The 15,953-nt window shown below is 42.8% G+C and overlaps 1 protein-coding gene and 1 pseudogene across 1 annotated transcript; one reads left to right on the top strand and one right to left on the bottom strand.

Annotated features, from left to right (window-relative positions):
- Window positions 1-559: 559 nt before the first annotated feature.
- On the top strand, window positions 560-1,214 carry LOC130884684 (acyl-protein thioesterase 2-like; annotated as a pseudogene).
- A 10,506-nt stretch (window positions 1,215-11,720) lies between these two features.
- LOC130884598 (olfactory receptor 49) lies at window positions 11,721-12,662 on the bottom strand. The gene has a single exon (XM_057785677.1). The coding sequence runs from the start codon at window positions 12,660-12,662 to the stop codon at window positions 11,721-11,723; it is 942 nt and encodes a 313-aa protein (XP_057641660.1).
- Between the last annotated feature and the right edge of the window lie 3,291 nt (window positions 12,663-15,953).

Raw genomic sequence — 15,953 nt, 5'->3', positions numbered from 1 at the left:
CTTCTCCCTGGAGTGTCCCGATACCTAATTCATTGTAATTCAGCAACCGCATATTTTAGCTAACACACATGAGAACAAATTGTACAAAGTAACAGCTGAAAAAGATTAAAAAATGGGCGTTGCAGCTTGCATTGATGTTTCATTTTCTCAGTTTGAAGAGCCTGACTTTGGAGAAAAAGAAGTGTTTGCAGCATACAGCTGATGACGGGAAGTGTCCAGGGCCTCAGTGTGTGGTCCAGGCTAACCACAGGCTTCTGATCTAAAGCAATCACCACACCACAACCTCCCAGGTAGCAAGGACTGCAGGTGTGTGCTACCGTGCCCAACTCAGGAATAGGATTTTTGTCAGGGCTCACAACTCATCAGAAGAGATTTATTGACCTCTGATGAATTTGAAGAAAAGTTAGTTTAGGTATCATGTATTTTTCTTAAATTTTTCAAAGTAGGGAAGAGTGCATGTCTGTGTGGGAGAAAGCGGAGAATCACACTAATGGTTTCAGAAGCTCCTGGAAGTGCAACCCCGCCAGCAAAAAGCCCTGCAGTTTTAGTGTGTAACACCATGTCTGCCGCTGTGTCTGGAACTTAGTGGGAAACAGCCCTGGTTATTTTTTCACATGGACTTGGAGACACAGGTCAAGGCTAGGCTGATGAACTCTCCATCAACCGCCATCCTCACGTAAAGAGCATCTGTCCCCATGCGCCCAGGAACCCTGTGACGTGCACCATGAAGATACTGATACCTCCCTGGTTTGACTTGCTGGGACTGAGTCCAGATGCCCTGGAGGATGAAGTTGGCATCAAGAAGGCAGGAGAAAACATCAAGAGTTTGATTGAACATGAGGTGAAGAATGGGATCCCTGCCAATCAAATTGCCCTGGGTGGCTTTTCGCAGGGCGGGGCCCTGTCCCTCTACACAGTCCTTACCTGCCCCCACCTCTGGTTGGCATCATGGCATTGAGCTGTCGGCTGCCTTGCATCGGAACTTTCCCCAAGCAGCCGATGGAAGTGCCAAGGACCTGGCCATCCTTCAATGCCATGAGGAGCTCGATCCCATGGTACCCATTCAGTTTGATGCCTTGACAGCTAAGAGGCTCCAGTCTGGTGTCACAGCTGCCAGGATCCAGGTCAAGACATACTCAGTTATCATGCACAGCTCCTGTTCAGGAAATGGCAGCTGTAAAGAATTGCTGGAGAAGCTTCTGCCTCCAATCTAACGAGTTGCTGGCTCCCATTGCAGTCCCCCAGCTCAGGAGGGACCCAACAAGCAAGCAATGCACCATCTTGGATCCAAGCCAGTCAAGCCATTGTCCGTCTGTCCCGTCCCGTTCCCCCGCCCCCCTCCCCCGTCCCAGTCCTCTTCCCACAGGCCTCTGGGGCAGGTGCCCAAGGTTGCCCAGGTCTTCCAGCTGACCTCGGCCATACAAGTCAGCAACTGAAGTGGGCTGCTTTCTTGCCTACTTCCCTAGACGCAGGCACCAGCAGTGGTATTGGAGGGGTTGTAGGCAGCAGGAGAAAGGGGCCCAGCTACTGATGCACTCACTCAGGACCTCACTCACGAGCCCGCTCCTGCCACCTCAAGGTTTGGCCCCTAGGGACCTCATTGGCCTCCCCACCCCAGTGATTCTGCCCGGATAATCGCCCCTCACGCCTCACTGCAGCTGCTTCTCTGTCACGATCGTGTCCACCGCCCGGGGCCCTTGCTACTGTGGGCAGCCTGCCCCACGGCAGACAAATTGGTAAAGAAGTAGAGTCCCTCAGTCCCCGTCACCCCATGACTCTCCCTTTCAGGCCTGGAACCTGCGGGATTGGATTGAGGTTCAATAGCCTCCTGCCTCCTGCTGTCCCACCCCCACTATGTCCCCACTCTCGGGCCAGGGGTGTGTGTGGGGAGGAGTTGTATCTTGTCTTCTGGTTTCCATGTGGTTTGGGGTGTTTCTCTTGTTTTGTCCTGAATTCCGATAAAATTAAAGAAATTGCTTCCTCAACTCTCAAAAAAAAAAAAATCAGGGAAAGAGAAAAGTTTTCTAAACAAAACTATGAAACACCATGTACTATCAGTGGTGTCCTAAATGAACTGCAGCCAGGAGCTGCCCCATGGCTCTGTAATAATTCGTTTTGCAATATTTTTCAGCTTTAAAATCTAGCGTTGTGGCCATCGGTAAGACACACGTGCTCCTATAAACAACCCTAATAAAACTCAGTGGGTCACACCCAGAAAAAGAAAACCAAACTTGGAAGTAGAAGGAGATTAAGTGGAATGAGGGAGGGGGCCAATGGGAGGAGGAGAAGGACAACAGAAAGAAGGGTGCGAAGAACGCGGGGTGTGGACATGTACGAGGATGTATAATGAAGCCCATGGTTGCCTGTAAATAACGTGTCATGGAAACAGTTCTAAAAAGACAACAGAACTAGGTTGGAGCACAGAAGGAAGCTGAGCGGAGAACATGGGACTTCTTTCGTAATTCGGATCGCTATCTGATCAAAGTTAAGTCCCAGCAGGGTCCTGGGCCTCAAAACATCAGGACACCAACTGTCTCTTGCTAGAAGCAGGTCACCCAGCCAATTCTTGTTGTGTGGACAATTTCTCTTACTACCATGTTCAAAAAAAAGTGACAGGCCCTTTTTGTGGCTTTCAGAAAGTTAGATTTCAACATTTTCCAAGAAAAATCACCCAAGAGGCTCAAAGTTGTCAGGGCATTGTTATTTGCAATTGTATTTGTTATTGTGTGTCTGTGTGTGTGTGCATGCACAATGTGTTTGTGCACATTGTGTGTGAGTATACATTGTGTATGTGCACACAGTGTGTGTGTACATGTGTGTGCATGCCATGTTGTGCATGTGGAGAGGAGGGGACACCGTGGAGTTGGTTCTCTCCTTCTGCATTTACTTGTGCTCCGGAAATCCAGCTCAAGTTGTCAGGTTCGCATGGTAAGTGCCCTCACCTCCATGAGTCATCTTGCCTAAGCTTAGGGTGTTCTTTTGTTTGATTTGAGGTTTTATTTGGGTGGTGTTTTTGTTTGTTTGTTTGTTTTGTCTTTTTGTTTTTTTTTAGTTTTGTCTTTGTTTTAGTTTTTTAGACAGGGTCTTTCTACACAGCCTTGGAAGATGGGAGGGAAAGAGGACACACAAAGTGAAAAAGGAGGAAGGCTAGGAAATAAACATTTGTCTTTGTGTAAAGGGCATCTGAATAAGTAACTCATAAGATACGCAAATGGTCCAGCACTTGGGAGGCAGAGGCAGGTGGATCTCTGTGAGTTCGAGACCAGCCTGGTCTACAGAGCTAGTTCCAGGACAGGCTCCAAAACCACAGAGAAACCCTGTCTCGAAAAACCAAAAAAAAAAAAAAAAAAAAAAGATACGCAAATGGTGAATGAGCACGTGGCAAAGCTTGCCCCTCAGGAGTAGCCAAACAGTTCAAACCCCTGAGGCTGTTGACAAGCAGATCAGCAAAAGTGTACAATTACTGGAAACAGTCAGTACTAGCAATGGCAAAGACAAGTGGCACTGCCACAGAAAGTCAGTGCGGAAGAAATCGTTTCCATGGTTTTTGAAAAATGAATAGGTCAGTGTCTCTGCCTTCAAATTTTTCCTCTGGTAAGAAAGATAAACAAATAGTAATATGCAAATAAGACCAGTCGCTGCTACGGAAGAAAAAAAAAACAGCAGGAGGACCAGAAACGTCAAGGAAGAAGGGTTCTTCTGTGTAAGAGAAACAAGAAACCTCGTCTAAAGAGATGGGAGCCTAAGCTCTGAGACGGACATGTGTTAGTGTGACCAAAGATGAGGGAGAACAGAGAAATCTTAACAGCACGGAGGGTGAGCCAGTTCTAAGAAGGCAGGGACTCTTCAGAAAGGAAGGAGGAATCACCCTTCATCTCCTGGAGCATGGTCTGCACCCGGTCCATCACAGTCTCAGTACACACGGTTGTACTTGTCTGTGACCCCACAGGCCCAGCCCTGAGAAGCGACTTGTCTGACATTTTTCTTTCTCTGCTTCAATGAGGTTCGTTTAACTTTATCCAACGTTACTCTTCTGCAACTGGGAGAAAGGGGCAAACTTTCTATGCTAAACTTAGGATCAATAACCAAGGGATTAGAAACTTCCAGTCCGAAAGCATTTAGCAGCCAAGGGATTTGAAAGTGACTGGGGCCCTGTTATCACAATATAGTTATGAGCCACAAGAGAGCACACACAGCTTTACTCCAGAGAGGGAAGCAATAACGGAGCAGTAAGGGCTCATTAACGGAAAGTTCTGATCAAGAGACTAGAAACTCTGGCCTGGGTAGAAACCTCTTATTCAGGATGGATAGGGTCGATCACTTAGCTAAGAGACTACTTCTCAGAGAAGCAACACCACCCTAAGAAGACTTGTTCCCCTTGAGCCATGCTGAAGAGATGGGTGGAATAATAATCCCTTTAATGAGGTGCTGTCCCTGTCTTCTCTGCCTTCCAGCGCAGCTTCCACACTGAGAAGCCACAGAGTTCCATCGGGTCTGTCCATCCTTCTGAAAGGTGTAACTTTTCCTTCTGATAGTTTTTCTCTTTTGCTCAGGTGCTGGCCAGAACCTAAGTATACTTCCTCTAAGGGCAATCAAATACTTCCTGATCTCCCATAGAAGGACATTGCTTGTTATATCTGAGTTAAATACATCCTGCACGTGTCTGAGCATGTCTGCCGCTCCGAAGGGAAACAGCAGTGTGTGGCTGTCTACTTGTTACTCCAGACAGCACTGTGCTCTTTCTCACGACCGACTCTTTCCATCACTTCTATTGTATACCTAGATCTTCTTTGTAATTACAAAAGTAGTTTTAACTTTTTCCTGTTTTTATTGTAGAATGGTCATGTTCCAAAAAAACTTCAATAAAGGGCTGGAGAGATGACTCAGTGGTTAAGAGCACTGACTGCTCTTCTAGAGGTCCTGAGTTCAATTCCCAGCAACCACATCATGGTGGCTCACAGCCATCTATAATGAGACCTGATGCCCCCTTCTGGCTTGCGGGCACACATGGAAGGAATGCTGTACACATAATAAATAAATAAATATTAAAAAACTTCAATAAAAATGGAATGAACAGCCACAAAACCTACCAGATAGTACTAACTAAAAATTCTTAATAAAGTGAGAACTGTATGAAGTGTAAAATATTAACAAGAAGGTCAATTTAGTGTACTCAATATTGAAACAGTAAAATAATCCCAACCCTGAAATTGGAGAAAATAAGACATCTGCATTCAGTTGATACTGAACACAGATCCCAACTGAAAACAGCAACTATTGGTTTTTATTTCGGGTACCTCGGAAGAAAGAGCACTACCATGTTTCAAGAAAACTAGGCACAAAAGTTTGCTTTTTAAAAGCAAGCAGAGCAGCAAAGACAGAATATCAATTCAGCACACAGGTGAGAAAGTCAACAAGGAATGGAGACCTTGGAAAAATCGGACAGAAATGATGGAAATGAAAAACTCTACGAGTTAAATTAAATCACTGTGGAAGTCAATAGCTAAAAGAAGCAGGAGAAATAATGTCAGGGATGGAAGACAGGCTGAGAAAGTTTCATTCGATAAAATATCAGCAAGCAACACCACATCACCCAAGAGCTAGCAGACATAACCAACACCAAATCCCCAAACCCATGTGATAGAAGAACCTGAGACAAAAACCAAAGTCATAAAAAACGCAAGCAAAAAAAATGTAACAGAAAACTCACCAAATCTGGGGATGGGGTGGTGGATACCCAAGTACAAGTGGCATTTATAATCCCAGATAGATTTGACCAAATAAGAGTCTGACCATGACAAATTATATTAAGCATGTCCAAAAGCAGAGGAACAATATTAAAAGCTGAAAGAGAAAAATGCCAGCTCACAAAAACAAATCCACCAGAATATCATTATACCTCTGAACAGAAACCTCGAAGACCATAAAAGCATAAAATTATTCTTTAAAGCCCAGAAAATAAATAACCATCAACCAAAATTTACTGTGCTCATCAAAGTGATCTTTTCTAATCAATAAAGGAAAAAAGAAATATCAAGACAAGCATAGATTAAGGCAGTGCATGCCCATGAACCAGGGCTATAGCCAAAGACTCTACACGCGCAGAAGGAAAGACTGTCTCGATCAAGGGAGCACAGAGCAAACGCCACAGGGGAATGGATGAACAAAGTGGAATCAGGAAAAAATCCATCATGTCTAACTCAGTAAACCACTAAACATGACTCTCAAGGAGGGAAAAATAAGGACTAAGCATGCATCAAACCAGCCAGGACATTAAACATCAAGATAAAGGAATCAGCGGAGATTTTCTAAATACTATTTTCCTTGTTTCTTTGGTTCGGTTTTTTGAGACAGAATCTTACTCTGTACCCTAGGCTAGCCTCAACTTATTACATAGCCCAGGCTGACCTCAAACTTACTACGCTCCTTTTGCATCAGGTTTGAACCAACACATCCATCCTAGGCTTGCTGACTGGATTTTAAAATTAAGATAAATATTTGCTTTCTGTAAACACACACACACACACTGAGAGAGAGAGTTGGGGAGACTGGGGGACTGGGGGTAAATGCTTATAAATCCAACAAACAGAAGTCAAAACTAATCAGAAGTGCCCATAGTTGTATCCAGTGGAGTAGACTTCAAGCCAAAACCAGCAGAATTCATAAAAAAAAGTCACTACATATTAATAAAAAGAGCAATCCATCAGGAAGATACAACAGTTGCAAATATGGGCACCAAGGGTTGATGCATTCAATTTTACAAGACAGACAATACATAAGGGGTCCGATAATTCCAGATGCTGAAACACTGGGTGAATTCAATGTTCCAGTCTTATTAATGTGTAGATCAGCCAAACAAAAGTAATCAACAAAGAAACTAAAAAAGGCAGAGAATGGAGTGTCTGTGTGCCTCAGAGAGTTAACAGGCCACTGGGTTGAGACAATGGGGGTAGGGTGGTCACCTGGTCAAGTTGCCACACCCACAAGGTACCCATGGAGCTCTCCCATTCCTGTGTCTGGAGTTTCAGAAACACCTCTCAGGCCAATGAAGCGTTTTGATCACAAGTAGCTTCAGGCAGTTGTGTTCTTTGCTTTTCCATGTAAAAGGAGAAGAAAGATAAAAAGAAGAAATCAGAGTACAAACCAGTGCCCTTAAACATCCTGGGCATTCTAAGCCTCCAAACAGGACAGAATTTCAGGTAGAACCAGGAATATTCCTAGTTATAACTGGCTATCAAAGACAAGAGAAACAGAACTGTTGATTTTCAAGGTCCCTGCCCCCAAACTGCCTGATCAACTTCTTGCTTCTATTTCCATCCAATTGATGAAGCTAATCTGTACCAAAGGATTTAACAGACATTTGCAAAATATTCAATCCAGTGGCGCAGAATATACATGTTCCTGCAAAGTCAGAGGCCGTTCTCTAACATCTCTCCCGTGTCTTGATTGTGCCAGAATATTCATGTTCCTGCAAAGCCAGGGGCCATTCACTAACATCGCTCCCATGTCGTGATGGTGCCTGATTAAAGAAAGCGTCTAATTAGTGGAGTCACGTAAGCAAAGCCAGCCCAGTGTGATCTATTTCTCCCTCCGTTTTTTCTTTTGTATTCTCCCAGACAAAAGATCATCCTCAGTATTTATTGAGCAGAAGGAGCAGCCTCATGCCTGGTACCAGAAGCCTAGCCAACTCCCCAGGGTGAGGGAAATGATGGATTTTGGAGGAGAACCTATAACCACCACCTTACTACACACAATCCCTAACTACATTCTAAATACTTATTCCTTATACACACAGATAAGCATAGATCCCACTGCTCACTAAAAACAAAACAAAACAAAACAAAAACAAAAAAAACCTCTATTTGCAACATTGTAAACTATTACAGAAAACCAAACCCTATTAAAATGTGGAAAACAAGCAACTGTGCGGTGCCAGCCCCCGATGATGCAGCTACAACACAGCTCCCACACCTGAGGCTCAAGCATCTCACAGAGGAGAAGACATAAGGATTCTAAGAGCCAGAGGAACAGGAAGTTAGCTATGAGATTTTGTCTCCTAGAAATGACAGAGACCTATTCCCGTGAAGTCTCACCAATATGGCTGCCTAAATAAAGACCTGAAAATGATGACAGCAAAAGACATGCTAACACGGAAGGGGGGATCTCATGGGACCTCGACACGAAAGGGATGTTGAGAGCAGGATGAACAGCCCAAGTAGAGAGCCGGCAGTTACTGACAAGGTATGCACCTGAGGGGCTGGGTGTACTGGTTGTGATTGTTAGCCTCAGCACTGTAGTTGGGTGGGGCAACTGGTTGCTTCCGCCCTTCAGCAGACACCTTCTTCTCTTTTTTCATGATGACTTTAGATAGTTATTTTTTCCTTGACATTTTTAACTACTTAAAAACTAATTTCATTTTTATCTTGTTTTTCTGTTTCCAAATTATCAATTTCTGTTTTTATCTTTGTCAAACCATTTCTTCTGGTCACTTTAAGCCTAATTTATTCATCCTTTTCTAGTTTATTAAAGCGAAAACTTAGGTACCTTACTTGATACCTTTATCCTTTTTCTAATATAAACATTTAATGCTATGAATTTTTTATGAGCACTCATTGAGTTACAGTTCACAATTTTCTTCTATTTTAGCTTTCCTTCAAAGTAAGTGTTTTCAAAATTCTAAGCATTTTTATTTCCTTTCTGATATCTTCTTTGACAGGTAGATTGTTTAGAAATATTTTTTCTGGCTTCCAATGTTTGAGTTGTCTGTGATTTATTTTTTATTTCATTCTGTTTCACTTAAGAAACATTTAAACCCTTTTTTTCTGGTACTGAAGATTGCAATGGTTCAGATTTACTCTTTTAAATCTTCATGGGACACACAGCAGTATTTATTTATTCTAAATTAAGTTTTTATGACATGTATTCATTGAGAGAGAGTGTGTGTCTGTGTCTGTGGTGTGTGTGTGTGTGTGTGTGTGTGTGTGTGTGCACCACACTGCATGTGTCAGAAGACAACTTGCAGGAGTCAGTTTTCTCCTTCCTTGGGTCAAGTCTTCAGGCTAAAGGAGGCAACCACCTTTACCTCTTGAATCATCTTGACAGCTCTATTTATGTTTATGTTAATTATGTGTGCATATTGTGTATGGATGTGTGCACATATGTGTACATGTGGGGACAAATAGTCAGTGTCTTCCTCTATTATTCTCCACTTTACCTTTTTCTTCCACTGAACCGGTGCTCACTGATTCACAGAACAGCTGGGCAAGGATCTGCCTGTATCCGTACAACAAACCCCACCACTGGGTTCACACATTAGCTGCCGTGTCCAGCTTCTTATGCTGGGGATCCAAATTCAGGCCCTATAGCTTGTTCAGCAAGTACTTTACTTACTGAAGTGTCTCCTTGGTACCAGAGAATATACAATTTTGCCATATTAGACTGCTTTTCTTTCATATTTTGAATCTGAGAAAAAGGAAGCTCTTACAATATTGTTGGAAATCTCTGAAAAATTATGAACCATGTGTCTTTGTTTTGTGCTACTGCAATAAGGCACTACAAGCTAGATGTGTTGTAGCCAACAGAAATTTATTAAACTCGTAGTTCTGCAAGTACAAAAGACTGCATCTGGTGATCACCTTCTCGCTGCATTGGAACACGGCAGGAGGCATCATAGGGCAAGAAGAAGAGGAATTCTGGCAAGGAAGGACTCCTGTAATAATGGTATTAATCCATCTTGAGGGCAGAGTTCTCATGACCCCGAGATAATGTTTTGAGATTATGTAGTGGGATTATGTTTTCAATAGACAATCTCTGGGCTCACGTTCAAACTGCCATCAGGCTGGCTTCCTTCCCTGCCTGGGCACTTGTTGGGTTCCACAGGGGGAAGCAGCTGCTGTAACTGGGAGAGGGGCATATATATGTCTATACATATATATGTATATATAATATATGCAAATACATGCAGTAATAATTGGAGGAAATGAGCCATGAATTTGAAAGAGAACAGGGAATGGAGTATGGGAGAATTTGGAGGAAGGAAGAAGGGTGAAATGATGTAATTATATTGGAATCTCAAAAAATATAAGAAACAATTAAATGAAATAAAGAGTGATAGGGTCCTGAAAAGGTGATTCTGTGGTTAAAAGCTCTGACTACTTCTGTAAAGGACCTAGGTTCAGTTCCCAGTACCCACATGGCAGCTCACAATTTTTCAGATTCTCAGTATTAAAGAAAAACAGTCAAATATATATATATATACATATATATGTGTGTGTGTGTGTATATATATATATACTCTTGGGTTGAGGAAACAGCTTAGTGGGTTGTGATTCTGGTTCCTCTCTGGCCTCTGGGGACATGGACACCCACCACCATGGTACACAGAACACACATGGTACACAGAACACACGTGGTACACAGAACACACATGGTACACAGAACACATATGGTACACATATATATTTGCTGGCAAACACATGTACACATAAAATAAATTAGATAAATCTCTTACATTTAAAAAAAATGGTAAGTGCTAAAGACACAAACTTATTTGGCTACTCTTCCGGGGTATCTGAGGTGGGAGGGTCTGACAGTTGTCAATCAAGCAGTCAGAGTTCCTAGATCTGACAATTTCTGATATGTAAAAGAGAAAAAAATATATTAAGGGGTACCTGCAGAGGCCCAAATCTCAGATTCCCCTCATCTGTACTTACAGGAAGTTATGAGCCTCCAAACATCATGGCGGAAATGGAATTCCCATGCTCTGAAAGAGCTGCAGACACACTTAACCACCGAGCCATCTCTCCAGGCTCTGGTTTGCAGTTCTGAGCAGAGGGTTCCTACACCTTCTGTTACAGTTAGTCTAAGTATTTGATAATTTTTGATGCAATTGAAAAATCATATCATTAAACAGTTAAGTGTTTTCTTTCTAGATTAACGTTTAAGGTAGTGAACAAGGCGATGGGTTTCACTGTGGCATTTCTTATACACTTTTCCCCTTCGAACAGCTTTTGGAACTACTTCCTAAATTCAACTCCATATTAGAAAGTTGCCTTTTTTTTATGGGATCTCGATTGTGAAGCTCTGGCTGTCCTGAAACTCACTATTTAGCCCAGGCTAGCCTCCAACTAACAGGGGCCTTCCTGCCTCTGCTCGAGTGTTGGGATCAAAGGTGTGCATCACAGTGCCCGCTGGGAAGGCGACTTTCACTGCCTGCTAGGTAGACCCTTTTATGTACTGCAGCATCTTTCCCGTTACTTTTATCTGCTTGTTAGCTCTTAGCTTAGTGCTTCCTGTATTATATTTTTTTTATTTAGTCCACTTATACCACTTTTTTTTTTTTACTTATACCACTTAAGCAATTGTTCCATATGCATTACTTCTGAAGCCTATCCATGAATATACTCTTTGGGCATACTTTTATCAAATTTGAAAAGTACTAGCAAAGAAATACCAAGTTTATTCTCAGCGTTTAAGAAAGAGTAAATTCTAAAATTTAGATACGGACTAGGGTCCAAAATATCAAGGCACAAGACACAGTACTGGTCTGTTGGAATTTCTGTTCTCTCCGAACAAGACAGAACGGATGACAGCGGCATATATGAGAAAGGCCTGCACGCTAGAGCACATCCCACAAAACTGCCCTCCCAGGGAAAATCAACGACTATCGGGGCAGATTTCATTAGCAAACTTTGTTCAGGCAAACTGGCAATGATTTTTCCTCATGTCTGGCTCAACTTTTGGAGCTTGCTCGCGTGCTCCCTAAATACCTGCTTCACCTGCTTGTTTCTCAGAGTGTAGATGAAAGGGTTGAGTGTTGGTGTCACTACCGTGTTGAGCAATGCCACCACCTTGTTATGATCCTGCCCCTGTCCACTCTTGCCAGACCGGACGTACATAAAGATACAGCTGCCATAGAAGAGAGACACCACGATGATGTGAGAGGAGCAAGTGGAGAAGGCTTTCTTCCTCTCCTTGGCTGAGGGGATATGCAGAATGGTATAAAGGATGTGGCCATAGCAGGTGGCAGTCACAGCCAGAGTGCCCAGGAGGCTGAAGTTGGCGATAACGAAACCCAGGAACTCGATCAGACTTGTATCCGCACACACTAGTTCCAGGAGTGGGAAGTTGTCGCAGAAGAAGTGGTTAATGATGTTGGAGCCACAGAATGGCTGCTGAAATAAAATGGAACTGGGAACCATGATGAGAAGCAGTCCCGACATCCATGAGCCACACACAAGCTGGACACAGACTCTTTTGTTCATGATGGTGGCATAACGCAAAGGGTTACAAATGGCCACATATCTGTCAAAGGACATCACCGCCAGTAGAAAGAACTCCGTGGTCCCCAGGAAGAAATAGAGGAATGTTTGGAGGAAACAACCTAGTATGGAGATGGTCTTGTGTCCTGTGATGATGTTGGTTAGCATCTTGGGGAAGATGACCGAGGTGAACCAGATCTCTAGGACAGCAAAGTTGCGGAGGAAGTAGTACATGGGGGTGTAGAGGCGCCTGTCCAGAAGAGTGATAAAGATGATGAGAAAGTTTCCCAGCAGTGTGAGGAGGTAGGTCAAGAGGAAGCCCAGGAAGATGAGCACTTGTAGCTCACAAGCATCCGACAGCCCCAGCAAAACGAACTCAGTGACGGTGGTGCTGTTCTCCATGACTCCTCCCACCGCTGCTGAGGATGTTCATGGATCATACTCAGCATCAGGACCAGAGTCCTGGGCACCTGGGGACAGTGCAGGACTGAGAAGTACGGAAGAATGAGTAGACAATACACGCTGGGAAGTACGGAGGAATGAGAAGACAATACAGGCTGGGAAGTACGGAGGAATGAGAAGACAATACAGGCTGGGAAGTACGGAGGAATGAGAAGACAATACAGGCTGGGAAGTACGGAGGAATGAGTACTACATTTTGAGCTGGAGGACTCCTTTGGTGTTTTCAGTTCTTGGCCTTCTCACTCCTCAGGCTGGTGATTAAAATCTCTGAGTCAAAAGCAAACCATAAACTTTGACATCATTTTAGAAAAAATAAATTGAAACAATTTTTTTATGTAGCCTATCTTTTCTCTGTCAGAAAATTTTTTCATTATTTTAGATTGGATGATGACTTTTTCTATATTCATTTAAATGTTGTAAGAGGCTTCCTAAACTCATTAAAAGATGTCCCTTCTCAAATGGGAATCAAACTTATCACCATCGTTGACAAAAAGCTTGCCAAGTTTGCTATAGAAGGCACTTTACAAAAGATTGTGACTACATCTGGATTCCAGTTACCTCAGCTTAAGAATCTCATTTCATCCACATGAAAAAAAAACCCACAGTATGTATGGAAACTTCTGCAAGATTAAAGCAGATAATTCATAGCCAACACATAGTCCTGGGCTGGACACGGAGCAAGCAGCTACGTAATGCCGCCTATCTTCACTTCTCCTTTATGACCAAAACTAGTAGGATATGTGAGTGTAATGTAATAGTAAATATAGTGGATTTAGGAGAAGCACTTTTCAAATACATCAGTATTATAAAAGTATTATCTGAGGACTGGTGAGATGGCTCAGTGGGTAAAGCACTTGCTACGGGAGCCCGACAGCCATAACCCAATCCCTAGAACCCATGTAGAGGTGGAAGGGCAGAGCCAAGTCCCCTGACTGCCACACTTGCTCCATGGTACACAATAATAATAAATAATAATACAGAATATTAACAGTTCATTACAGAAAGTCTAGGGGTGTGGAGTAAAAGAAATAGAAAGACTCATCTATACGCCCACAGAGATAACATCTACAATTTTTTTTTCATTTTAAGATTTATTTTTAAAAAAAAAAATAAAAAAAAAAAGATTTATTTTTATATTTTTAACTATGTATTTATGTTGGGTCTGTGTGCTGTTATGTGCACGTGAGTACAGGCGCCCACAGGACCAGAGATGTTGGATTCCCTGGAGCTGGAACTGCCCAACGTGGGTGCTGGGAATTGAACTCGGGTCCTCTGCAAGAGCAGTATGTGCCCTTAATCACTGAGCCATCTCACTTTTCCCAGTCTATGAAGATTTGGATGTTAGAGCTGGGAGGGTAGCTCTGCGGCACAGCCCTTATATGTTTGAGGCTCGTTTCACGCACCACAGCTCTGGTTTGTCTGGACTCTGCCATGTTTTTTATGTTGTTGGCCATCTATGTGTTGACCTATACAGCTATGCTTACAGGTTGTGTGTTTCACCCCTTTGATTCTCATGCACTGATAAAATGAAATGTCATTAATATAAACACTTTGTAATTATTTGGCTACTGTTTTTTAGGAATACATGTCCATGAAACTGATATGTAGAGGTAAAAAGATGCATTTCTACCATGTTTAGTGCTTTTATATAATGTCCACAATAACCAAATCAAATAATAGTAATACAAATTGCCATCCAGAGTTGTTTGTGAATTCAATATTTAGAGAATATCTTTCACCTTAAGTGATTATTCTTTCTAGGTTATATGAGTTAATGTTGTCCTTAGATTGGCCTCAACTTAGCAATCCTCTGGCCTCACCCTCTAAAATGCTGGGAATACAGATGTGCACCATCACACCTGCTCAGGGCAAGCTTCTTTCTGTATAGGAAATGAACTCTGCCACAGGCAAGAGGAGGAACCAATGTGATATCTGAAAAATGACAATATACTACATTATACATGAGTTAAATATGTGCTTTTATAGAGAAGTACCAGACATTGGGAAAGAAAACGGACATGCAAAAATGGAGTATTATGAGTGGCTTTTCTTTTCTCTTATATTATTGTTTAATTAATATTCTAAATTAAAATTCAAAAAGAAGAGAAATTGACATGGTAAGCTTATTTGGGTTTGGAGTCTGACAAAGAAGAAACAAATGGTTGAAAATATAGGAAAAACCAATAAGGGACTCATTCCTGGGAGAGGCTAATCCTCCGTCTCCTAGCAGTCATGGTCCCCTATAGTTCATAGGGGTGGAACCTTGTGGAATTATCCCCCCTCCACATACTTATATATCCGTGCATACATGTATGTACCTATTCTAGATGTGTATGCACAATTATAATCAAAGAGAAGGAGGCTATTGATTTGTGAAGAGGGTGTATGAGAGGCTGGAAGAAACGTACTGAGAGGGGCTGGAGAGAAGAAATGGAAGGGGGGGAAGTGATACATTTCTGTTTTAATTTAAAAGGTGTGTTTAAAAGAAAGTATAAGAAAAACCTTGGAGATACTGTGGTTCACGGGGCTGCACACCAATCAAGATACTTGAGACGTGAGAAAGAGCCAGAGAAGCAGGTGTACTGCGGGCTGCCAGTGGACACCTGGGAACAAACAACAGGTGGTTAGGCAGAGTCCGGAAGGATGCTTTTCCCCATTCCAAAAACTGTACCAAGTATATTGCCCTGCTCCCTGGTGGCTGTGGTTCTTGGCTAATAACTATTCTTCGTGGAAATGTCTGGATCTACAATGATGCTTGAAGGACTATGCTTCAGGAAATCCCCAGACTTTTGTACGATGGGAGCTCCGGGGCTGCCAGATGTTGTGCACATCACAAACACAGGCAGGTCTTGCTCCGCTGCGCTTCGTGCACCACCAAACCCTTCATGTTTTCCAGCAACCCATCTCCCTTGCAATACTCCCTCCCTCAGCCCTTCCAAAAATGAGCTACCCCTGGAAACTTACCAGAACTGGGTTTACAAACTCCTTAGGAAGCTACTAGTGCTCCTGATCCCAAGACTCATTGCTAGACCACTTTCCTAGGAAAGTAAAATATCCATTTTATATTAGAGAGATTCTATTTGTTGACTCAATTGATGACTCATGTGACGGGATCTTACATGCTGGACTTGAGCTTCCAGGCCTGTTGCGCCCATGGAAGATTGGGGTAAGAGCAGTCACGACAGACCTTTGTCTCTGTGGACCGGAAAGAGGCCTAGGGTATTAGAAGTT

The sequence above is a fragment of the Chionomys nivalis genome, chromosome 12 (assembly GCF_950005125.1).
Source record: "Chionomys nivalis chromosome 12, mChiNiv1.1, whole genome shotgun sequence".
NCBI lineage: Eukaryota > Metazoa > Chordata > Mammalia > Rodentia > Cricetidae > Chionomys > Chionomys nivalis.
The sequence above is the reverse complement of the archived record's forward strand: the minus strand, read 5'-3'. Positions and strand labels throughout refer to the sequence as shown.